Genomic DNA, 25,030 nt, shown 5'->3' on the forward strand with positions numbered 1-25,030 from the left:
TCCCAGCAGCCCAGGCTGCCCCCAGCCCCATCCAGCCTGGCCTTGGGCACTGCCAGGGATGGGGCAGCCACAGCTCCTCTGGGCAGCCTGGGACAGGGCCTCACCACCTTCATAGTGAAGGATTTCTTCCAAATAGCTAATCTAAATCCAAATTCACAAGTAACACATATAAAATAACATGGAGTGGAAAATTACCACCCTTATGTTGTATAAACAAAAATTGGCTCTCAAATACCTGTTGCTACCTGAGTAGCAGCGCAGTAGCAAGGCAGTGCTGATGTTCTGCTGAGAATTGCAGCAGCTTTTGTACTTTGGAGGAGCAAATCAAATACTAAGAATTACTGGTGCAAAGGAGTAAGGGGAAAGAACCATCAGTGTGTGGTTTTCTTTTCTTTATTTTGTAGTTTTAACAGTTGCTGTATAAATCTGTGGCATGACTACGTATTGATGCTACAGGCACTTGTGCTTCCCCTTCTCCAGTAAGGATGAACGGTAGTTGGGAAAGTCCAGGGAAGGCCATTACGTATGATGAGAAGTAAATAATAGTTTCTGTGCAGGGAGCGGTTACGGCTGAAAGACTTCAGCCTGAAATTGTGGGATTGAGAAGAATTTAATAGGGTCCTGCAAAATGATGACTGATAGAGAGAAGATGAACAGTGAACAATGATTCATTTTGTTCGGTAACTCAAAACTTAAGGGACATCAGGTCATGGTCAGAGCATACAGGTAGGTGCACTTGCACTCAGCATGTCCTTAAATTACCAAATTCATTGCTACTGGTTGCAGCAGGCATGGAAAATTTGAGTGGGTTTCAAACAGACCCCAAAAAAATAAAATCATGGAAAAATGATTAGATGAATTCTGTTGAATTTCACTTCTTGCTTGCCTCAGTCCCAGATCCCTGGTAGCTGGTTAACCAGAATATGTGTCATGTGTGTAATGACATCAATTAGCTTAGACAGTCATACACCAAAAGCCTTATTTTCATTTTATAGCAGGTACAAAATTTACACAGAGGTTTTTTTTCCTCTATAAAATGTCTGTTTGAATGAAGAGTTAACATCCACACTGAAATGGATGAAAGAATAAATGTGGGCTTTCTTCTTGTCTCCATGTGTAATGACTGTCATAGACATCGCAGTGCTTTACCTCCTTTCAAATAGGGGGAAAAGGGGTATGTAGAGGTCTTCAAATACAGCATGTGCATCACTTGGGAAAAAAGTACTTCTGATGGTTGTACGTGGTATTGTGGAGTGAATTTTGCAGTGCTGACTTTAGATGCAGAATGTTTCCCTCTGTCTGTGGAGGATTGGTTCATGTGTTGGCCATTACTGGCAGTCTGCTTTTGTCCCTTTAACCCCCAGTTATGATTTTAGTAGCAGAATGTATGGCCACAAACTCAGTGAAGTTTAGGTAGAAGCAGGTAGTGCCAGGAGCTATTGGCAACCACCTCCGTGTGTAAATTCATCATTTACATCCTTTGTTAGGATTTATTTCCATGTTGTTGCACTGACCTGTTTTCTTCCTTTGTTTCCCCTGCCGAAAACGGGAGCGTTTTGATGTTGCTGGTATTTCCGCAGCCCCCTACAAGGCTGTGCACAGCCCTTGGTCCCGTTTGGCATTATCTGCCGCAGCAGTGCCCCTTTTTGTGCAAAGATAACAATTGCATCTGATAGTTAAGAACTTATTATTCCCTCCTGCAGAAGACATCTCAGTGAGCAGCAGCTGAGACCCCTGGAATGCCCCGGCTGTACGCGGTGGTACTGGTGTTTTCCAGCCTGGAACGCTTTCTGCTCGTGTTGGGGGTTTTGCAAAGCTCCTAGCACGTGCTTTGTTGGCTGCCAAATTACAAGTAGGTCTGACAGCAACCAGTAAATTGGTTAAACAACCACCTCGTCGCATCTAAACAGCAGTAGGGTTTTTATTTTATGTTTATGGCAGCTGTTTTGATATCCCCCTCCCTTCCCTCTCAGGAGCACTATGTACTGAATACTCTCACAAGATTTGAAAAGAGATTTTTTGGACATTATTTTCAGGTTTTGACTTGGAAAACAGTTCCTAATGTTGAAAAACAAACAAAGATGAACACCCAACCCCTCCCTCCAATACAAACAACCCAGCTTTTGGATCTGCTGGTGTCTTTTCTTTGCCCCGTTGCCATAGCAGTCCGCACGTATGTTGCCTTATCTTGCTGTGGACTTCCCCAGGTGGCTTGCAGGATAGCGTCTTGTGATTTCCAGAAAACAGAAAAGGGAGCAGATCAGACCTTTAGCCAGTGTTGCTTCATCACTCTTGCTTCATCCTGTCCCCAAAGAAAACTGTGATCGCGTAACTCCATTGCAGCCATCCCCAGTGTCCTCGTTCCCCGCATGCCCACGACAGCCTGGAAGGGACCTGGTGCCCCTGATGAGCTCTCAGAAACGCAGGGCTCCCACCTGTGAACCTGCGTGTCCCCTACATCTGAAGATGGAGCAGGAAAAGAGGGAGGTGTCAGCACAGTTGTTCTGATAGACACAAGCCTCTCTATAGGCAGGGTAAGGAAGGAAAGCAGCTAATGTTGGGAAAGTGGGCACTCTGTGTCATGATGGGGGTGGTGTACCATGGTTTTGTCCTTGGGTATTTGCTGTCTTCTGCTCCAGAAGGAGGAATAAAAAAATAACTATTACGGAAATAAATTTTTGAATGCTTAAAATGCAGAACTCTAGGAGACAGATTTTGTTTCCTCATAAGAAATTTGGGAATGACTTCTTAAATAATGTAAAACCTAAGGGCTTATCTTTTCACCCCAAAGCCCCATCTTTAGGCGAAGGCTGTGAGTGTTAATTAAAAGAGAAATTTAATACACGTGCTGTAAATTTTCCTAACCCTGCTCCTTCTCCTGTATATTTGTCTCCTGTCTCCCCGAGTAGCTAACTACCTGTTTGCCTCCTCAGAGATGTGGTAACAATGTGCACGATGCCATGGGCTTGTCATCATTTCATGGGCAATGTGCTAAGTTATCTTGCACCTAGATGTACTTCCCTCCTTGCACCTTGGGGGATTTCTCTTAACGTACCTGAGAAAAGAAGGCCTTCCCCTCCTCACCAGTCAGGTGGGGAAGAAGTGCTCTCTTCAAATAAATATTTTTTTTAAATGCTGTGTTTCCTGTTGGATTATGGTGACGTTAAAACAAAAACAACAAAGCAAGAACTTACAGTGGGGAATTTCACAATTAGGTCCTTCAGTTCCCGGTTCCCCCACCGCCTCATTGGGCCAGACCTGAAGCGGGACAGGAGCCGTCATGGAAATAGGATGCAAAATAAAGCCTTGTATGGGAATCTGCAAATGAGCCTCACATTTATTAATCATTCATGGTTCCTTCATTCCCAGAAACTTCAAAGTAGGAAGCCATAGCCAAGTCTGAAGGAAGTTCATTAAGTACAGTGGAAAGCAGTGAAGGCGTTAGGCCTGGCGCTTCAGGAACGTCTCTGAGGTGGTGATAAGGAGATCCCCGGTACAGGGCTCCTGCATCCTAGGAGCTTGGCTCAGGAAGGTCGTTACCTCTGTTCTTCTTGAATTTTCTGTCAGAAAGCTTGGAGCCCAGTCCTGTTCTGGGTTACCTGGTATAAAAAAGGTGGGGATCTCCTGGAAGGAGTCCTGCAGAGGGTCACAAAGATGATGAGGCAAGGCTGAGAGGCCTGGGTCTGTTCAGCCTTGAGAAAGGAAGACTGAGGGAGGGATCTTACCAGTACCTGTAAATACCTGAAATGTGGGAGACAGAGGGATATGGGCAACCTCTTCTCAGTGGTTTCTGGGGACAGGACAAGGGGCAATGGCCACAAAATGGAGCCCAGGAAGTTCCTCACCAACATGCCAGAGAACTTCTTCACGGGGAGGGTGACGGAGCACTGGGACGTGTCTCCTTGCAGTGCTCTTGGTGGGCACAGACTTTGCATTTCTACTGTTGTGGATTTCCATTAATGTTGTAGTGAGATGAAATAAATGATTTTTGCTTACTTGAAAGTTTTTGCAGGCACAAAATACAGGAAAGTTCCTTTCTTTTGGAGTTCAGCTGGGTTAATTAAAGGTGTCAAGGTGAATCAGAGCAAGGCCACAGTTTCTGCTGGTCTTCCTTGAGCACTTCATGCATGGCTGTCCCAGGCTGTGTTGGGTTTTCTTGAGTACTTCATGTATCCCAGGCTGTGTTACGGGTTTATTTTGAGATTTAGAATCTGCCTGTCTTGTAGGTGTCCATGAGTTGTACACAACTGGTGGTGCACCCTCCAAGACACGCTACAGCTCTCCTCTGATCTCTAATATGAAGGAGTCTGTGCTCTTAATTGAGATTGCTTAGAAATGTTGGGGTTACTTACATAAAATCATCTTTTAGATCCAACATACTTTGGAAACTAACTAAAGCTTGTTCTGAAGGGCTCTGTTGGACACTGCCCTTTTCCTAGTCCAGGAATGACTGTAGGGATTGTTTGTTCAGATGGGCCAAAAACAAAGGATATTTTGGTCTGTAGGTGTTGTTGTTTTATATATATATATCTATATAGTTGAGTGTTGCAAGGCAGATATTCTTGGCAGGGCATTTATTTAGTGTGAAGTGTTTGTCCAGAATCTTGTTTTTTTTCCTTTTTGAGGACAGGTTAGTGGACTGGTTTTGAAGTGAGCCATGTGGCCTTGCAGCAGGTAGTCATTTTTGGATGTTTCAGAGGTCCAAAACCATTTCAGATGTGTGGCACTCAGCAGCTTGACTGAAATAAGTGAAGCAGTTCCAGCTTACACCAGCTCAAATACCTGGCACACCCAGTCAGGAACAGGAATTTCTTATACTTTTTTTTTTCTCAATTTTGTGGTTCTCTTAAATACTTTTGGATGCATTCATCAAGGGTTTTACACATTATACAGTGTCTCCCTAAATGAGTTCACTTTAGGTTAAAGAATAATTTTGCTTAAATCTTTCTGTATCAAACAGAAAAGATTTCCCCTTCTTGATCTGCTCCAGTGGATGTATTTCAGTACAACAGACCAAGATAGGCTCTCCTCAAGTTGCAGTCTTTTGTCCTAAGGCTTTTCCTCTTTTATTGTTCTTTCTTGTAAGATTAAAGTGTGTAGCAGCTTTTTTGCATGCCCACCTATGTCGCAGATTCTCCTAGCCATCCAGGTCTCCACTTGAACCATTTATCTTTTGCAATATTTGCTTGTCTTGCGAAACGTGCATTAATCGTTTTTCAGAGCGTCTTAAGCTGGATGTGCCAAAGAGCATCAGTCGGAGACCTGTAATTGTTCCTGCTTAGGTTTCGAAATGAAGGTGTAGAGGAGTGCAGATATACCATGTTTTATTGCTCTCCAGCCTTGACCAGCTCCCTTCCCTGGTGCCTCCGTGTGCCAGTAAGCCCAGAGCGACGCCCTGCAGTGCTCTCCTGACAAACGCCTGACTCACTCAGTGCAAAGGACAGGACTGAACGGGAGTAGAATTGAAGTTGCACACACAGTGGCCACTTGTTGTTTCGTGTTTCTGCTCAGAAAGAAACTTTCTAGACAAACAGAAGCTTTGTCAGCTGTAGATGTATATATTTCTGTCTAACAACTAATGTAAATTAAAGGGATCTGCACAAACTGCAGAATATATTCCAACAGTTCAACGTGGACATGAAGCTGGCATAAATCATTTCCTTCCTTCCTTCAGCACTCCAGCCCTGTGCCAGCAAAGAGTTAGTGTAATCGGGAATGAACTAGAGCAGGGAATTGATGAGAGTTAAAGCTAACCTGTGAGGAAAAAAAGGTATATTATAACCCCAGTTATTGTGGTCACCCTGGTACTTGGTGTGGGATGAAAATGCGGGCGCAGAATAGGAGATGCACGGAGAAGGAGAGCGCTGCTTTTGGCAGCCCTTCTGCATGATGCTTGCTGGAAATGCATGTAAAACTGCAGCCTTGTATGAAAAGGCTGTTTGTTGTTGAGCAACACCCTCCCCATCCTATTCCTCATTGCTGATTGAACATCTTCAATTCATGATCATGTGCTACAGTATGTAAATAACTTAACAAACATTCAGTTTCATGTTTTAGGTGTAAAAGATAATATTTTCTTACTTCTGTTGCGTCTGTTGACAGTTACATGGGTTAATCTGTCTATAAATAACATAGATGTTTGCGTCACCTTCTTACAGGTCTGGTTTTAGTAGTCAAATTAAATAACAATTAATTACTATTTTTTAAACAGAAGTCAAAGAGCAGTCTGCAGAAGAAGATGCCCAAGCAGAAGTGGACAGCACCAAGCAGCTAACACCAGTCCTTCAGCGCTCAGTGTCTGAGGAGTCTGCAAGCTCCACCGCCTCTGTTGGTGTCGAAGCGAAAACCAGGTGAGTAAGTGAGGAGATGGGTGCTGGGGCAGGGCTAGGAGTTGAGTAACGGGGCACAGAGTACTTGGAACACAGACTCAGGACACGCTGCTGGTGCTTTGAAGTATTAGTAACGGCAGCCTGTGTTGGCAGCTCTTGTGTTTGAGACTGATGGCTTAATTGGTGCAGAGGGAGATCAAGGTGAAAAGCATGTTTCTTGAGTGTTGTCCTCAGATTACACTCGTAAACCCTCGGATTACAGCATATTAGCTGTTTAAATTAAAACAGATATAAGTGATAGGAGATAAAATGTGATTACTGAAGTGTTCTTGCAGAGAAAACGGTGTATAAGCAAATCCATGTACAATTGTTTCTTAAGTTTCAGTTTGTATTCCTGTGTTTTCAGGAAGATAAAAAAAAATCTCTTGCAAATTCTACTATATTTTTTCCTTATTTAAGAATTCATAATAAAGAAAATAGCATTACTGTGTTTTTTTCCAACTTGTTGTCAGTATAAATTGCCTCAAAATCAGTGAAAGTATTAATTATATGTAATTACATTATTTGGGGAAAATGAAAACACGCTGCCTGTGATCACTGTTGAAACGGTATCACAGAATTCTAGCAGAGCTTCTGTGATGAAGCCCTGCTAACAGCTTTTAACCCAGTAGCAGTTCTCGTTGGCTGCAGAGCTTGCTGTTGCCAGTCTGTTAGCAGTTACCAGACACTTACAGGTGTAATTATATTTCGACAGACGTGGAGAGAATAATGTAATCATTTTACATCCTCCTAATCAGACACAGAGCACGTTTCCCATGCAGAAAAGTTTACTTGATTTACTTTCTTGCATGTATCATTTTCATATTTTACCTGCTCACAAGCTTGTTAGCTCCAATAGACGCTTCCCTCCTTACAGAGAATTTTGGTTAAACATGTCTTGCGTGTGTACCTGGAAGAAATACACAAAAATCCTGATTTTAATGGAATTTTCCTAAGCTAATACTAAACTGTAGTAAATACGTAGTGCAGCTGGAACTGAACGGTTGTTTTGGTTCTTTGTTTGGTCCTGTTTTGGATCATTTGCAGAAGTTGCTCATGTTGTTTCATCCGCTCTCTGTTCTTCTCAAGGTTACTCTCTGGCTCTTATCGTGGGTGGTGGATTACAGCACTTTCCCTAACCATAATCTCTTTCTTTAAAACTGGACAACAGTCAGCCAAGAAAAAAGCCTAAAAAGCCTTTTTTTTTTTTTTTTTTTTTTTTTTTTTTTTTTTTTTTTTTTTCCCAAAAAACAGCCCTTATTTGTACTCAGTATGTTTGTTCTGCCAACTGGCAGTGCTGAGTTCGATTAGTCAATGCTGAAAGCATAGCATGGGTCCATTGCTTTGGCTGATAGAAGCATTAAAAAGCTAAGTGCTATTAATTTATAAGTAAAATAGTAATGATCATACCCTGTCTCTAACATTTTTGAAAGAAATGTATTAAAAAGATGTGGAACAGTTGATTGGGAGATTTCTCTCATCCCAGTTGGTTCCAGATTTGGATGCAGAAATCATTCGTGTCCTCATAATAATGGAAAAAATGTAACGCCAGGTTTTATTGGCACCATGTCTTGAAACGGAACAGCAGAATGCCTCTTCTGAGCTGGGACTTCTTGATCAATCGCCTGTCTCACTGTCCGTGATGTGTTGACACAGGCACCATGCCTCGCAGGGGTGGAAGGGCTGGATGCTGAGTGCCTTGACTCTGTTTGCTTAGGAGAAAGCACAACATGTGAAATAACACACACTGGTGACTTTCGGTTCTCTTGTGTAAGGGTGGGAGGGAATGTATGAAGATTTAGGATAAAATAAAACCCCATAAAGGCTTGGGACCTGTAACTTGGGGAAGCAGCACTGAAGCTGACTTCCAATGAGTCATATTCAGCAGCTTCATCTCTTCTTGTGTGAGTTTTTCTGTTTCATTTTACAGTGTAAGTAACTTAATCCAAGGGAAATGAATATATATATGTATGGAAATAAATGTAGGTATGAGAGAGGTATGGCAGCATGTGGTAACAGTGCAGGAATTGGTAAAAGGGGACGTAAAAGGAATTTTTAAAAATTAAATAAGTTGCTAATGAAAAATAGCGGTCTGGGCATAGCAGGGATGCATCAGCACTAGGATGGGGACTGAGCCAGAGCTTGGCTAGCGTGGTATTTTTCTCCTGACCTCTCCTGAGACTAACTAGGAACATGGAAGAGAAGGGTGATGGAGGTGTAGCCAGTTCTGGAGCCTCACAGTGCATATAATACAGAGCAGGGTGTCGGGGAGAGCCATGAACTGCGAAGAGGGTGGGAATTTAACAACAGATTGAGGATTAGTGCTCAGAAAGCAACGTGCTAAAACCCTAGAATAAACATCACCTCTGCCGTACTGGGGTATGGCAGGCTGCAAGGGGTGAGGTGTGGGTGTACGCTGCGGAGCAGTGAGTGAATTATTGACCACGCGTGGGGAGGGGCAACAACGTCAAGCAAAGATAAACTATCGAGCCCGGCAGTGCTCAAAGCAACACTGCCAGCGCTTATATATCAGCAGCGGCAGGGGGGTTGGAGCCTTTTCCTTTGGTTGTTCCTTTTTTTTTTCTTTTTTTTTTTTTCTCTTTTTCTAAGCCCTGTGAGAAGCTTCTGTCAGCCCCGGATTTATGGTGGAGTGGAATCCAGACCTTTCGAAAGGAGCCTGCTCCTGGGGTTTGTGCTGCTGGCAGGGAGCTGGGGCAGCGCAGCCCTGAGCAGGCACCCTGAGCCCACCTCCACCTTCCTCCTCTGCTTCCCACATCGTCAGCCCCAAGCATTAAAAGCTAACAAGAACGGCCTAAGAACACAATTTTGTAGGAGAACAAAACCACCTTTTGGTTCATTTTATTTTCTGTCTGCTTTCTGAGGCTGTAAATGGCATTAATTGCTCATTTTCAGTCCTTTTGCTGAAATCACGAAGACAGAACATCCTTAAAAAATCAACCAGTGGAGCTGCTGAGATTTTCACGTGGCTTTTTAGATGAGAGGCTCTCTTGTGAGGCTGTCACTAAAACTACAAAAAAGCTGGCTATACACTTTACTGGTCTTCTGCTTCGCTTTGTAATTGGGCAAAGCAGATCATTTCCATTCCTGCACAATTACACTATCCCCCCTTATTTTGTTGCAGCTTTTAAGATCAAATTTGGAGTCTGGAGATGGAGGGATGGGGTTCTTTCTTCTGTTGAAAAGAAGTTGGTGAACATCTGTTGATTGTGTGAACAAAGAAAATACTTGGTGAAAAAAAGTAGTATTTGATATAAAGTAGTTTAAAAATGAAGTTGCAAAGTCAAGCACCTTGTTTAGGGGGTACCAGAAATAAGATTAATTTTGAAACTCTAATCACTTCCTTTCCTGCACATGTGTGCAGGAAACTACAGTTTGTAGTTTTACATAAATGCTTTTCTGTAAGAATTCTGTGTGCAGAGTGGACCTTACGCGTGGAACAGGGCACCTGAAGTCACTGCATGGCTGTACCTTTAGGCTTTCACATCCAGGTTTAGCATTTACGGTGAGCATTTATGGTATCGATCCGTGTAAGCATTTAGTGTCATTCTCTGAGGTCAGGGATGGAGTTTTGCATCTGCAAAGCGCAGACATCATCCTTTCATGTTACATCATCCCCCTAAAAAAATAGGTTGTTTAATAGTAGCAAAATAATAGCTTGTCGTTCTGTCAATGACCGGCCAACCTCAGAGTGAAATCACTGAGACAGCCCGATTTGAATATCGTCGGTAGGTAGAGACTAAGACAGTAGACTGAACAATTAGAAAAATTGAAAATTATTTCCTGTTTGTCCATCCTGTCTGTCTCATGTAGTGACTGCGGAAATGAATTTTATGACTGCTGGTTGTTAAAGCAGTTCTGTCTCAGCTTTGTAGGGCAGAACGGGGCCTTTGGAAGTCCTGTTAGCTGCTTTCCTAAGGCAGGCAAGTAACTACAGCTGGCATTCCAGACAGAAGTTTATGTAAACTGCTTAAATCTTCTTCCAGTACTAACGGACATGGTTTAGTGGGTGATACTGGTAGAAAGGGGATGGTTGGACCAGATGATCTTGGAGGTCTTTTCCAACCTTTATGGTTCTCTGAATCGACATTCTGGCCTTAATGTTTTTTATGCTTTCTTGTGCTGGTGGGACTCGGCATTCCTACCCATGCCTTTGAGTTGCACAGTCCTTTGCTACTTGCATTAGTCTGCTACGTAGAGATGGTCCAACCATGGAAACCCCGTTTCGAAATGCCTTATGTGAGCCCGTTCTCCAGGTTCTTGGTGTTCTGCTCCCAGTTACTGCTCGCCTCTCAGAGATGAAGGTTTCAAAGCACTTTTTCTGTCCCTGCTATCCTCCAAAGTCTTCCTCTCTCCACCTGGTTCTGCCCCATTGCTTACGTGCAGCTGTCCTGCCGCTTGTGGGCAGCGAGCCTAGCCCTGGCAGGTCAGATCCGTTCACTGCTCGGACAGCTTTTCTTCCCTCTGAGAGATGGAAGCCAGACAGCAGCATCCCACGAGCTGGGTTTGGTGGCTGGCAGTCTGTCAGAGCACGCCGAAGCTCTGACAGCACGACGTGTTGGGCAGCGGCTCACACAGACCCGGGCACAGCAGCGGATGGGACGCCTGCTTTGTCAGAGGGTTTCCCCGCTGCATTTCAGTCAGGAATGATGGTAGGAGCCGGGCATCTTCGCTTCTGTTCCACTGTTGGGTGAGTACAGCTGTCCTGTTCCCCATCACCTTCCATTTCCCCTGCACGGTAAGCCTTCAGTCTCACCCTGCCCATTCACTCATCACGCCTCCCTTCACTTCCAGTTCAGTCCCAAAACGCAGTTTCCTGTTCCCTCCTCCTCTGCTCTGCCTTCCAGCCAAGGGTTTCTTCTCTTCATGCCCGTGTTGGCTTTCCTGGAGGCAGACAGACAGCTGACTCAAAGCACTCGCAATTTAAATGACAGAATCTGGATTCGCAGCAGCCGTGAGCTGTCACTGCAGAGATGATCCCTGTGAGCGTCTCTAACCTTTGCTGGAAGCGTTCACGGGGAGAGGATGGTGCATCTGGAGCCTGCCTTCACGTAGGCACTGTGACTGGAGCCTGCTCAGTGCTGAGAGGATTTCTGAGCAGGTTTCACATTTTCACGTTGAGAATTTCGTGTGGGTTTGACCTGCAAAGGTTTGCTTTCAGCGCATGCGGTCTACTTGGTGTGACCAGAAACATTTGGAAAAACAAATTTGGGTTACAAAAAGCATATCCGTAACTTCCAAATCAGGTATAGAAAACTTGAAAAGATTCACAGAGCATCAGAAGGGTTGATGACAGACACGGAGCAGCTTTCCTGTGGGGAACAGTTAAGCAAGGTAGGACCCCTCACTCTGAAAGAGGCTGGAAGGGGAGGATGACAGGATTACAAAATCGTAGGTGCCTTGTGGAGGGTGGCTGTGTATCGGCTGCTGAGTTTAATGCAAAAAAACAAGGGTTTGTCAGATGAAACTTTCAGGGCCAGATGCAAAATAAAGGGAGGCGATTCTGTGCCTGGCAGACGGTTGTCTAGACTGACGTGGAAATCTGTGCCAAAGGATGTTGTGCAGTGAGGGGGAAGATGACGTGAAATCAAGAGCAGACCGGGCGAGTTCATGGAAGAGAATTTGAGAATTACTGAATATTTAGGGATAGCACCTGATTCAGGAAGGCTCTGACCTGAAAATACATGGAGGCATGGAAGAGTATCATGTGTTTGCCCTGTTCTTTAATGCCACCCATGCTGATCGTATTTCCAACACCGACCATACCAGGCTGGCTGGACCTTTAGCCTGACCCAGCACGGTTTTCACTAAGGAGCCCACTCTGGTGTACTTCACCTTTTCTTTAAGCGTGGTTTCAAAGAAAATACACAAAGTTTGTGTTACGCAGAACAATATGGCTTTCCGTTCCCTAATGTGACTGAACGATTTTGATGGAACTTTCTTGTAAAAACAGCCAACTTGGTAGGTGTTCAATTTCAGTGATTTTCAGGCAACGAGACCCTATTTAGCATTCCTACAAAGCTGCTTGTGACAAGTCCCCTAAGGGGTGCCAGAGGCCATGCATTTTTGGCATGGTCCATACTCATGTGCCAGGAGAGGGAATCTGTTTTGACCAGACAACACTCATTGGGCAGATAAGGCAGACTGAAGATACAGACTACGGTACTTCTTTTCTTTGGGTTTTATCACTCGCAGGTAAAATCACCTCTCTAAATAGTGTAGCTCCTGCATTTATGGTTTGTGAGGTCCTAAAAGAGCTTTATACATTTGTTTAGCTTAAAATTGATGCACACTGATGGCACATAAAAGCATATTTGTACTTTTTACATCTTAAAATGCCAGGTAAATGTGGTGTTTTGCTGATGGTGTTTGGGGGGTAATGTGTTTTTTTTTTCTAATTGGAAGAGTATCATGAAGTAGATGGTGTGGAGGTAGAACTCCAACTGTGCTGGTGTGAAAAACTTGGCGAGCAGTTATTGTTTAACGTCGTTTAATTGCTTTGTGCAAACCGAGCTTGAAAATTCTTCACTAGAAGTTCTGGAGATTGTATGGACTGCCCCCACCGCCCTTCTTTTTAAAGCAATTGTACTGTGTAAGTTAAGTGCTGCTTCCAAAACCACATCTGTGGAGTAGTACAGGGTGTCAGACAACTTGAAAATTTCACGTTGTCCTGTGATTCGGTTTCCTATGGGAAGGAGAGTGTTGTGTGTAAGACATTTAAATATAGCTTGCACCTGAGAACTTCTGCATCTTTTTCCATGTAATGTCTTTATTTTGCACTTCTCATACTTCTTTATTCTTAGTGTTATTAATTCAGGAGGGAGATTTGTTGGGTTTCTCTGGCTGTATCAATGTGAAGCCATCACGTCCTGTAAGGAGATTTCTCCGAAATTTGCTTCGGCAGTTTTCCTTCAAGCTTCTTCATTATCCAAGGTCAGATATGGACAGGATATTTAGAAATAAAAAGTTAATGTTCCATACTTCCCTAAATTTTCTAATAAGTTCACCTCTGTGAGTATCTCATATATTAGAGCTCACACTCCTGCAGATCACTGGCATTGTTTTAAGTCAGAAATCTCTTTTTTTTGTTCAAGTGTAGCATGCAGGTCTTGATTTGAATTTAGGTAAGTGATACAATGGTGTATCTTCACTAAGGAGAAAAACAACTCACTCTTTAAGTAAAACAACATAAAATGAAGATAAAGTTAGTGCATTATTGCAACTTGGCGTAGGTAAATAAGTAGTAGATCCCCTGCAGTGTTTAATTCAGCTTTTTAGCATATGTGAAAACAACCGATAGGGTTAGCTGAGAGACTCATTCTCAAGGCCAGTTCCCATCAGTCTGCTTTCATAATCTGTACAAACAGTGCTCTGAAGTTGTGTTTTGCTCCCAAGCATTCCATTTCATTCTGCCGAGCTTACTTGTAATTGCAAATAATACTTGCATAAAACCAGTTTAAAATTCTGGAACAACTTTGCCGACACCACGCAAGGTTTTATGCCTCTCCATTTCACCTTTCAAAAACGCCAAAGTGTGTGAAAAAAGACATCCTGAAGGCATTTGTAGACACTTGGGGAAATTATTGCATAATTCATTTAGAAGCAAACCAACCCATCGCAAAAATCTAATGACGCCCTCTTTGCCTTCTTTTTATTTTTAGAGGAAAAACTGTAATTCAGTCATTATTGCAGTAAATGGCAGTAGTGTTCCCCTGCACCACAGAATTTAATGATAAGGCAGTGGTTATAGCTAGTGCATCTTACTGGCATTGCCATGCCTTGTGTTTCCTCAGATATAATTCAATGCTTTTTCCTGCTTAAACAGCAGCGATGACCTCTGCTCTTAATGCCTAGGCTGTTGGGAAAGATGGCTGCACAATAAATCTTTGATCATTGGTGTGCCCTAGGAGGCTGGGAGGGGTTTGAGAAGAGGTAAGAGGAGGGCATCTGGGGTGTTAAATCCATCAGTCTTGCATTTCTTGTGCTGTTGACAATTTCAGTTCATCTCTGTAGGATTTTTTGGTTCCCCTGTGCATATTCTTCTCAACAAGGGGGCCACTGCCGATCCCATCAAGGGTCACACTGGCTCACAGGGACCAACCTGGAGTAATTCCTGCCTGCAGCGCAGCAGGACTCGAGCAGACACCAGCGTAGATCTGTGAGACAGGGACCCCGTGTAGACAAGGCGTGCTTAAGCCAGCCTGCACATCTGCTTGTTGGCAACGAGCCTTGGCGGACACAGGACCCCGGTGCCATTTGCCATCTCAGAAGGACCCAGGAGGGGCTTCTGCTTTCTTTTGGGAGTGTAACTGTATTGGCACTTGGTGCTCTTCGAGCGATGGTAAGCCTGGTGGCCAGCCTTTATTCTGTTAACCAAGTCTTTGAGACTCAATTTTACCTTAATTCCCTCACTGCATATTTGCAAGTGAGCCAGAAGATGTTTCTCCTTCTCTGGTTCTAATTTAACATTGTGCAACTGGTTGCCCAATATCGCATGTGTTGAAATGAAACGCTTTGAACAGGAAAGTTGGTGTTTTAGGACGAGTCCTAATGACTATATGTCATCGCTTAAGTAGAGGAAATAGTGACTGTTCTTCTCCCTTCCTCCAGGATTAAATGACTCCAGGGCATTTTGTTTTCTTCTGTTGGGATGCGGACCATGGAGGGTTGTAGCATCTTAGATTGTTGTCAGAGGGCTGAGTCACTTCTGCTCGTGGAAGAGACTTGTAGGAGATAATGGCTGCAGCGGGTTGCCGGGATTGACGTGTTTCTGTTTAGAAAGGGCATCTCTGGGACCTTCTGGGAACATCTGGACCTCCTGTAAAGGTTTGGTAGCAGCAGACATTAGCTTCAGACACTGACCTCATTGCCTCTTACTGCGTCTCCTAAATCCAGTTGTGTGTCTTGTTTTGTTCTGAACTTCTTTTTCTCCGAAGCACATGTTAAGATGTGCTTGCATACAAATATATGAAATCCTTTGGGATGAGGTGAGTTCTCAGCACCTCCTGGCAACAAACCAGCTGTGGAATTTTAAATTTTATATATACGAAGTAGCATTTGTTCTAGGAAAATTCAGGAATTGGGTTGAAATTAAAGTAATAATTTCAAATTTTCTTTTGGAGCACCATACGTATATCTTAAATGCAGTGAGCTTAGTCTTCCCTTTTTCCCTTAGTAGCTTCTAAAAAGATACGTGACACATCATCTCCTGCTTGTTATCCCATTTTGAATTAGCCTGTTCTGAAAATATGCTAATTACGATAACAGATCTAGGGTTTGATCTTAAGAGTTGCCAATATCTCAATTTCATTATCTTCACCGTGAGAGCTCTTCTTGCACCGCAGATTTAGCTCCTCTAATTGCATATTGACATATGGAAAGTCGATTCACAAGTACTTGCTGCTATCCTCAGATGATGCGAATAAAAAACTCTACCTTCTGCCCGTGCAGACATAACTTAAAATATTTACTGAGCGCTTAAACCTAAAAGGCTTACGTGATGGAAGTGGCCACTCCGTACCGCCTGACAAACCAGCGATGTGATGAGTTGGGGAGTGGAGGAATGTGGCTTTCCTGCCGAGTTTCTCCAGCGTCGGGGTGCTGGCTCGGCTTGTTTCCAGGCCTTCGGGGGCCAGATGCATTTGCAGCTTATCAGCATGCTCTCTTCGCCCTCCCGTGCAAGTGTGACAACTCATTTTTTTCCCCCTTTTATAATCCCTCCCCTCTTGGCTGCGGTCTGGCAGTGCTCTGCTTCTCGTCTCTCTGACTCCTGCGTCTGCCTGTTTGCGAGCCTTCAGCGAAGGATTCCCCAGCTCTTCACCCGTGGTCCTCAGCTCTGCTGGAGCAGCAGCAGCAGCAGCACAAACCATCTGATTCCTGACAGCATCACAGCTGTCCACACCGCTCCGAGGAGTAGCTGTGAAGCTCCCAGCTCTTGCTGTTTCGCTTCCCTCCTCCTGCACAAAGCTCCTGCTGGAAGTCGCAGTACATGGGCTTAAGTCTCCAGAAGTAGCTGCTTTACCCCCGCCTGCCTTTTGAAAAAAAAAAAAAAAAAGCTTGAAAAGTCGGTTTATTATTTTCATTACTCTTTCATATTTCCCTTTTATACATCGTAACGTTAGCACAGGTTTCCTACGACTTCACTTCGAGGAGCTTTGTTTCTTTGCTCGTAATTATCCTCAAGCCTTTCAGTGAGTAGCAATTGTCTGTCCTAACAGGATGTGTGAATAATTATTTATTCCACTGTGGATAATCTTGTGCTTGTAACCAGTGTAATTTATATGCCATTGTGCTGCCTGTTTAAATCTCTTAAGTCTCCTCACAAGTCTCTCTAGTCTCAGCTAGCCTAAATAGCTTTGCGTGCCCGCCTTACAAGCTCTGCCTGCGAGGTCAGATCAGGTTTCGCTGCCAGTCTGGTGGGTTACACGCGCTGACATAGGCAACAGCACTGATTTGGTGCTGTGCCACATGGAAAGCTAGCTTGTGAGGCAGATGTATCTCCCATTCAGCCGTAACTATGCGTTTTTCCCCCCAGTCTCATGCTGCGTTTATCCTCATTTTCTTCACATCGCTTTTCCTTCGAGTATCTTTTTGTAAAGATTTCGGGAAAGTGGCAGGTATTTACCATCAGCTCCTGGGGTTTGTGCTCAGGTAGGATCCATGAGGGACGTGGAACCTCGGCCGGAAATGTGGAGGTGAACATTTCCTATCAGCACTATGGCAGGATATTCATTTGAGTACCAGGAAGTGCACCTGTTTTACCTGCCCACCAACCTGCATGACCCCAGCAGTGTGTCTGCCCTGGGGAAAGTGCAATCCTGCCTGTAAGTGAAAGGAAGTGGCCTCCTTTCGGGCTGAGTACTCCTGACGTGCTGCTCCCCGCATTAGGCTTTATCTGGTATTGCCAGCCCTGTAATAGCAGCACAGTTCAAAGGTATTTGATGTACCTCGCTTTTAATTACTTTCATCTTTCTTTTTCCTAGTGTTGCTCTGTGGTGCAGGCAAAAGACCTGTCACAGAGTGTGCTAAATCAAATCTGAAGTAGTTTTGCTGGGTTTTTGGGGTCTTCTGTTCCAAGATGGAACTTATGTTTTTTTTTTGCTGTCTTCTTCTGTCACTGCTCAGACCTCACCTGGCAGAAAAGCACAGGTACTCCCTGTTTCCATTCCAGTATTTACTGGGAAATGTGTGCAGGAGTTTAGCCTTAAGATTTCCCCTTCTTCCCACGTTACCTCCCTCCACCCACCCACCCAACGCAGCCCAAAACCCAAACATGCCACCTTGCAGACGCACTTAACTCTATTTAAACGGGATCCAGTCAAAACGAGGCCTCCAGCCAAGAGCCTGATTCCCTCAGGCATCTTTCTGGGGTCTTAGGGGCGGGAATATGAAGAAAACAGAATTGCTCATTTAAGCATAAAAATGTGTTAAGTGGCCTTCCTTTAAACTAATGCAAACTGCATTAGTTGCAGAAGTTCACATTTTAAGTTTGTGGATATGTTTATTACAGAAATATTTTTCAGAAGCTTCCATATGATGTGCCACAAGGAGTGCTGTCAGAGCTGTCATTTCAGTGCTGTTGCTACGTTCTGCATGCTAAAACATAATTGCAAGTGGTACAGGGATGGCTTAACGGTCACAGCTCTGTAAATACAAATTTCCTCTAGCCAAACTTGGAGGCACTGTATTGTTTTGGTGTGTGAAAGGGGGTAGTTGGATCTGTGCGCATCATATGCTCTGCTGTGTGGGACTGCAGTCATTGCTGTGATTTTCCCAGGCTGTTTTTTCTCTGAATAAACCTTTTGGTGTATAGGATATGCGCGCTGTGCTGTTGTACATGGTGGCAGTGTGCTTATAGGAAGTGTATGTGGAGCACATCCTCTCTCTGTACATAAGGCTTTGCCTTTTCCATGATGGCAGAGCTGAGGTCTTCCAATGGGTGCAGGATGTTAATCAAGTTGTTCCTCGTATACTTTTCTTCTTTTTTTTGCCCAGTTTTCTTCTGCCTTTTAGCTACTGCGTGTCTGGGGATAGTGGTGGACCCGTCATGTGCTAAGAATTTTTGAACGAAAAGATGATCTTTTTATTAAGCACTTTGACATTTCCTGTTTATTTATTTGAATCATGCACTTCTGCAAATTCAAAGGTTCTTTAGCATAAGTGTAAGTAGGCTGGAAGTAGTCCTCCTGCATGTTGGGTGCTGATACCTGACAGCACTTCTGAGCTGTTGTTGCTTTTCTGTGAAGGGTTAAATTGGCATGGAAGTCGATCTGGGATGGAATATCTCTGCTGTTTCCCCCCTCCCTCAAAAGAAATAATTATCTTCCCTCCCGCAGCGAACAACTCTGCGCCTTTTGTTACTGTGGTGAACGAAGCTCATTAGGACAAGGAGACTTAAAACAATTCAGTCCAACTCCTGGGTATGTTATCCCATGGAAGAACCAGCCTTTAAACAAGAGCGAAGCCAGCGACAGCACCGATGGAGCTTGCGAGAAAACTCCAAGGCAAAACTCAGTGCCGCGCAAACAGAGAGGACAGAAGAAGTAAGTCAGTTTTATGGTTTTATGCTTTTCATTTCTGTGCAGCTCACGAAGCATGTCTAGAGGTACTTGTACTGTTGCATTTGTGAAAATTTGATGTGGTTCATTAAGTAGGTTTGTTTGGTTTTTGGTTTATTTTGAAAGAATGCAAGCGGTGTAGGAAAACAGGTAGGAATTGTAGAGTATCCTAAGTTGTAAGGGGCCCACAAAGATCTTTGAGTTGAACTCCTGGTTCCACACAGAAATGGTTGCCTCTTTTTCACTTCTTAAAGATTGGTTTCTCTATTTAAGTGAGAATCTTGACAAGAATATGATAGAAAAGATTATTTACAAGTTATTGTAAAAGCACAGATCTTGTGAGTTCAAAGTATGGGGGCTGGGGATAGGACCCAATGATCTCTTGAGTTCCCTTCCAACCCCTACAATTCTGTGTGATTCTGTGAAATTAAATTGACAGTATGCAAAAGGATAGAAGATAATGGATTTCTGAAGTGCTATTTATTTTGTACAATAGGGTAAATAGAAACCTTTCCATCTCTTGGAAGCATTTTCCCCGTGTCCTCCAAAACCGGTTCATGCCACTGTGACAGGAGAGTTACACACACACAGCGTGTTCAGTACCCTTTGAAAGTGGTGTTCATTGGCTTTCCTAAAACAGTGTTGTCAGTCACTGAACTAGCAGTATCCCGTGTCCTGTCTGGTAGGTGCCACCTTTCAGTACCACAGAATCCCAGCCCGGTGAGGCTGGCAGCACCTCGGGGTCCCTCGGGCCCAGCCCCTGCCCCAGCAGGGCCACCCAGAGCAGGGTGCCCAGGCCCATGGCCAGGCGGCTTTTGGAGCTTTCCAAGGAGGAGACCCCACAGCCTCTGGGCTGCCTGGGGGTCAGGGGAACCTCCCGGGCTCCAGGCTGGGCCCACTGCCTCCTGTCCTGGCACTGGGCACCAGTGAGAACAGCACTGAAATACCTCCAGGCATTTATAGACGTTCCCCTCAGAGGGGAAGCGCTCCAGGCCCTGAATTACTGAGCTCACTAGTTCTGAAAAATTGCAGGAACACACACACACAACTCCGCAGAAAGGTTTTATTAAAGATACGGCGACGACGCTTCGGCTGTGGCTGATCAGACAAGCGGGTTGTTAGGCTCAGCCCCCAGCGGGGCCGCGCTGAAGGTCGGGAATTGGCTCTGAGTGTGGGGCCGCCGCCAGCCCCGAGGCCCCGCTGAGGGAAGCTGAGGGGAAGGGAAAGGAAAAGAAGGGAAAAGAAAGGAAGGGAAGGGAGCAGCAGCAGCCCCCTTGCTTTAGGATGGAGCCACAAACGGGGTCCCACAGCCACTAGCAGGGGGGCTGTGGCTGTGTGGTGCATGGCTCTTTGCCACCCAGCTTCACTCCTAGGGGTGCCAGATCTGCCAGGAGCGCTTTGGTGACGTATTTTCGGCTGGGTGTGCCCAACGAGACTTGTTAAGGTTCAGTGCTCGGGCCCGGCTCGCTAGCAGAGGTCGTTTTGTGCTTGGCGAGGCCGACAGCACGCTGCCGTACGGCTCTGTCAACATCGTAAAAGTGGGTGGTGAAGGGTGCTGGTGGGGGAAAACAGCTTGTCTTCAGCCTCACGGAGCTACCCCGTCCCCTCACGCGGTTACTCGGTGTTTGATATGCACGTCAAATAGTGCCTTAAAAAAACACAAAGTTAAAAAAAAAAAACACACAAAACCACAAACAGGCTGGGGCGGAGCGTGTGTCACTTCAGGATAAAACTGCAGAGTAAATGAGGATGTTTGCTGACTGGATTGGATCCTGGGAGAAATGCCGTGTCAACCGGGGTTAAATTTTTTTTTTTTTTCAATTTTGGTGTTTTGAGTGGTGGTTTAATGTTGGAACCGGCTCTGCTGAGCGTGGGGCCTGTTCAGGAAGGACTTTTGTAGACCCCAGAGCGGGTTAATTTGGTGCTCTGTGAGGGGCATCGCTCTGCTGATGGTGCTGGAGCTAACTGTCATGAGTCATTAGAATATCATGTAGTAATTAAAAACTTTTAAGCTCTCTCTGGCAGTGCAAGAGTGTTGTTACTCTTTTTTTTTTTTTCTCCACAAGTTTTTTTATTGATTTTTTTCCCCGTATATTTCTGAATGTTTTTGGAGTAGAGCACAGGTAGTATTTAGGAAGGCAGAGTTATCACCGGTTACAAGTCCGCTGTTTACTGTGGCTCTTGGCACCAGCTCATTGGTAGTGTCCTTTTTTAGTGGTTGTGTGCAGGAGAGCAGTCAGCAGAGAGGTATTTTTATGCAGTCTCAACTCTAGAAACTCAGAAGAAACGGCACATGTACAGCTTAGAGTTACTAATGGGGGAGAATAATGAAGTTCAAAGAACATCAATAGAAAAAAAAACACATCACCACCCTGTTTCCTGCTAACCACTGAAGCATTGAATGAGGTCAGATCTCTTGAGTAAGTAAGCTTAATGCAGATCCTCAGATGTCCAAGATAAATTTTTGCCAGCAGGAAATAAAGGAGGAGGAATCACCACTTCCTTCTGTTAGTTGACTAATCTGAGTGTTATTACCTGTTTTCTGTTAAGATTAGAATTGGGGGAACAAATTAATACAGTTAGAAATGAGATACGCCCATGTCAGCACAAGATAGTAACCTTTATATCACTGGATTTCTGAATCCCCCTGCATTTCTTCTGGCTGTCCCTACCCCTCCCTTCTTTTCTTACTTATCCTCTGCAACTGAGGTTGATGCTCCCCACCTTCACCACCCTCTTGCCTTCCTTCTACACCTGTTCTTCCCCAGAGTAACACAGACTGCTTGCTGTTCCTTAATTCTCCATTCCTAATGTTGGGCAAGTTTTAATGTTAAATAGAAGAGGATTAAACAAACAAACAAACCAAGTGTGTATCCTGAACAATAGGAGGAGAGCAAGCTGCAGAAAGGGGAATTTTATCAAGCTCTCTTTTGACTGTTGAATAGTAGCTTTAACTGAAAAGTTCGTTAACCCAAAAGGTGTTGAGTTAGAGCATGAGGAAGTCAGATTTTTGGTCATGTAGATTATATTTTAACCATGTTTGGGAAAAAAAAAAGGATTTCCCTGAGTTTTGTATCATTTACAGTGAACAAAGTGTGTGGTCACTTCTGAGTTGTTTGTTTTTTTTTCTGCTCCTTGATACAGATCTCGATCAAGTATAGCATCGTGTACAAGTGTAAGCACCCAAACTGCTTCTGACGATCAGGTTGTCAAATTCTGGGATGAACTCAGTTTAGTTGGCTTACCAGATGACATTGATGTTCAAGCCTTATTTGAGCCAACAGGTAAGATACGTTGCGCTTCTTCATTGTTGGGCATACACCAAAAGCTGCAGTGACAATGAGTGAAGTTATTCAGCTGTTGATTTTCTGTGCTCTGGTGTTTGTAAAATTTGATTATGCTTTCTTAACATTTCCATTTTCATAACATTTTACCAATGTTATGTGATGTTTCTGTAAAGTACTGGATAGAATCTTAGCAAAGATATTTGGAAGGACATTTCAATGGTTGGACTTCAGGATCTTGAAGATCTTTTCCAACCTAAACGATTCTGTGACTGTATGAGGAAATAGTTTTAATCTGCTGCTGAACTGTTGTTCAGCAACATTTTCAGTGTCGCAGTTGCATTTTGTGGAGAAAAGAGCAAAGAAATGAGACACAGCTCAATACAATTTTTAAAGTCCCAATCCTGTAGCCTCACCTAACTTCATGCTGCTCTTATGGATTATCTAAAATAATGGAAAGAAAGATTTAGAAGAGCCGGTATTCATAGAACAATAGAGGTAAAACACACTTGCATGTTTTTTTGTTAGAAAACTGTCTGGTTTGTCATTTACTCTTTTGTTTTAATGTAGCTTCTCTTTTTATTCAATTATGAATTACTTTTTCAGAAAATGTCCACATGCTTTTGATGCCAGTAGTCCACTCACATATTTTGACTCAAAAAATGGAAATACATTTCTGTTTAAACCTGTGCAGTAATATAAATGTTATTCTTTCATGAGTGTGAAAATTGATTTCAAAGTCTAATTTAAAACAACAACTTCTGTCTTAAATAGTTATACTATAGTGCGTGGGGATGCGGGTTTGATCAATATAAATTATTTTGTCATTATTATTTGTAGTGGACTCTTCCCAGGATATTGCAGAATTTTTGAGGGAGTTTTTTTGTGGCTGAATGCTTAAGTTGGCCAACTGCAGTATCTAATTTCAGCAGCTAATGTACAGCATTGTTTCAAATCTAGGAAAAAGCTGTCACAGAATTCCTTTGGAAGTATTCATCGGTTACACTGTCTTTTCCCATGGCTGAATTAGAAACTTTTTTTTACGATATACCCATTGATTTCTGCAAATTCTGTTTTTAAGCAGATACTCATTTACCAATAACATGTTTGTATTTAAATCTGTATTACGCATCTGTTGTATTGAGACAGTTTTTTTCTGTGGTTCTTCTGTTTATGCTATGTTTTTACCTTTCAAAAATTTTATGTAGAATTCTAAAGCATCATTTGAGCATGTTCTACATAAACATACAGATCTACATGTGGTGATTGGGAAACATCTTAAGAGTACATATATAGACAAATGTTGTCTAGAGTTAAAACCAAGACCTTTTTTTCTGTCTTGTGCACAAACATAATGTATATACCCTCTTACTAGGATTTTATGATCAGGCATCTGAAAGGTAAAAACAGATCTAGAGAATATGCTAAAATGAAGTGGAAGATGTTTTATGTATCAAAAAGTTGCAGTATATTTGGTATCTGATAGTAACTGCATTGTATTTGGTGTATGATAATAAGGGCATTAAATGTTACAACAAGGAAAACAGGAGGAAGAAAGACTACTCATTTTCTCTGACGAGTGTATTCTACTAGAATGCAGTTCGATATTTAAAAGAAATGCTCGATAGAGTTGTAAAACTGAAGCTCTCCTTTCCTCACAATGCATTAGGTCATTGCTGGGCTCATCACCGCTGTGCGGAGTGGTCAATGGGAGTCTGCCAGACTGAAGAGCAGCTATCGGTGAACGTGGACAAAGCTGTTGTCTCAGGGAGCACAGAAGTGAGTAAAAAAAATTAAATTAGAACATTTGAACCAGTAGGGAAATAGACAGTGAGATGGGGTTGAAAAACAGGTAGTAAACTAATGCAATACAAGGGATGACCAACAATATCCATGTACAGATCTCCGAGTTTACATTCATCATAAGGTTTTTTTGGACAAGTATTCATGATAAAATCTACTCTTGCAATATATCATAGAGGCTGACTTCAGGACCTGTATGGGATAGCTAGATTGTAAAAGGTACATGGCTGACCAAAATACAGACAAAAGAATAGTTGAATTCATGTTAGCAAATGCCGTGCTCGGTAGAGGAAATAGTTTTGGGTTTGCCAGTTTGTATTCTGAAGTTGTGTGACTCAAATACAGGAAAAAAAATCCACTATTACTTTTATACTAGTTGCAAAGAGGAGGTGGTGTAGGAAAGCTGATGTTCACCACAAAGCCTAGGTTGTTGTTAGTAATACTGATAGAAGTACATATACAAATGTTGACTTTTAGTTTGGAATGATAATGTATTTGGAAAAGTAAGTACCTTTGAAAAGGGCAGCCTTTTGGTGTCATGTTGTGGTATCACATTGGAGTGAAGATGAGACAGATTTCCCATTGATTTACCACGTGTAGGTATGCTTTTTGGTCTTACTTAGTCATGTCTAGTAGATTATTTTAATAATTTTAGTTTCTTATTAATTAATTCTTTATTAGTCAGTTGTGCTGTGAGCATAATTAATAAAAATAATAAAAAGTCTGCATAATTTTGCCATTTTTTTCCAATGATCATGCTTAGGCGTATTTTTAATTGATTCTTAAAGTTTTTCATGCATTATATTAAAATAACAAATCAATGTGTATGATGCCAGTAAATGTTCTCCATTGTGTGGAGGAAAAAGCTGCTTTAAATCAGTCTTTCAATACAAGCTGTATAATACAGCTTTCCTTATGCCATCTGCTTTTACATACACTCATATTGAATAAATGCTTTACTTTGAATAATTTAATTGATTTCTGTGCTTCTGCTTTCAAA

At 43.1% G+C, this 25,030-nt stretch overlaps 1 protein-coding gene across 14 annotated transcripts in view; it reads left to right on the forward strand.

The window, feature by feature from the left end:
- KMT2C (lysine methyltransferase 2C) overlaps positions 1–25,030 on the forward strand; it is a 195,964-nt gene that overhangs the window by 51,965 nt on the left and 118,969 nt on the right. For all 14 annotated transcript variants that reach the window (XM_072033849.1, XM_072033848.1, XM_072033844.1 and 11 more), the window contains 4 exons: positions 6,212–6,350; positions 18,722–18,928; positions 22,088–22,227; positions 23,897–24,006. In XM_072033849.1, the coding sequence (XP_071889950.1) occupies positions 6,212–6,350; positions 18,722–18,928; positions 22,088–22,227; positions 23,897–24,006 (596 nt within the window). The remainder of the gene's footprint in view (positions 1–6,211; positions 6,351–18,721; positions 18,929–22,087; positions 22,228–23,896; positions 24,007–25,030) is intronic.

Source organism: Anas platyrhynchos, chromosome 2 (genome assembly GCF_047663525.1).
Source record: "Anas platyrhynchos isolate ZD024472 breed Pekin duck chromosome 2, IASCAAS_PekinDuck_T2T, whole genome shotgun sequence".
Taxonomy (NCBI): Eukaryota; Metazoa; Chordata; class Aves; order Anseriformes; family Anatidae; genus Anas; species Anas platyrhynchos.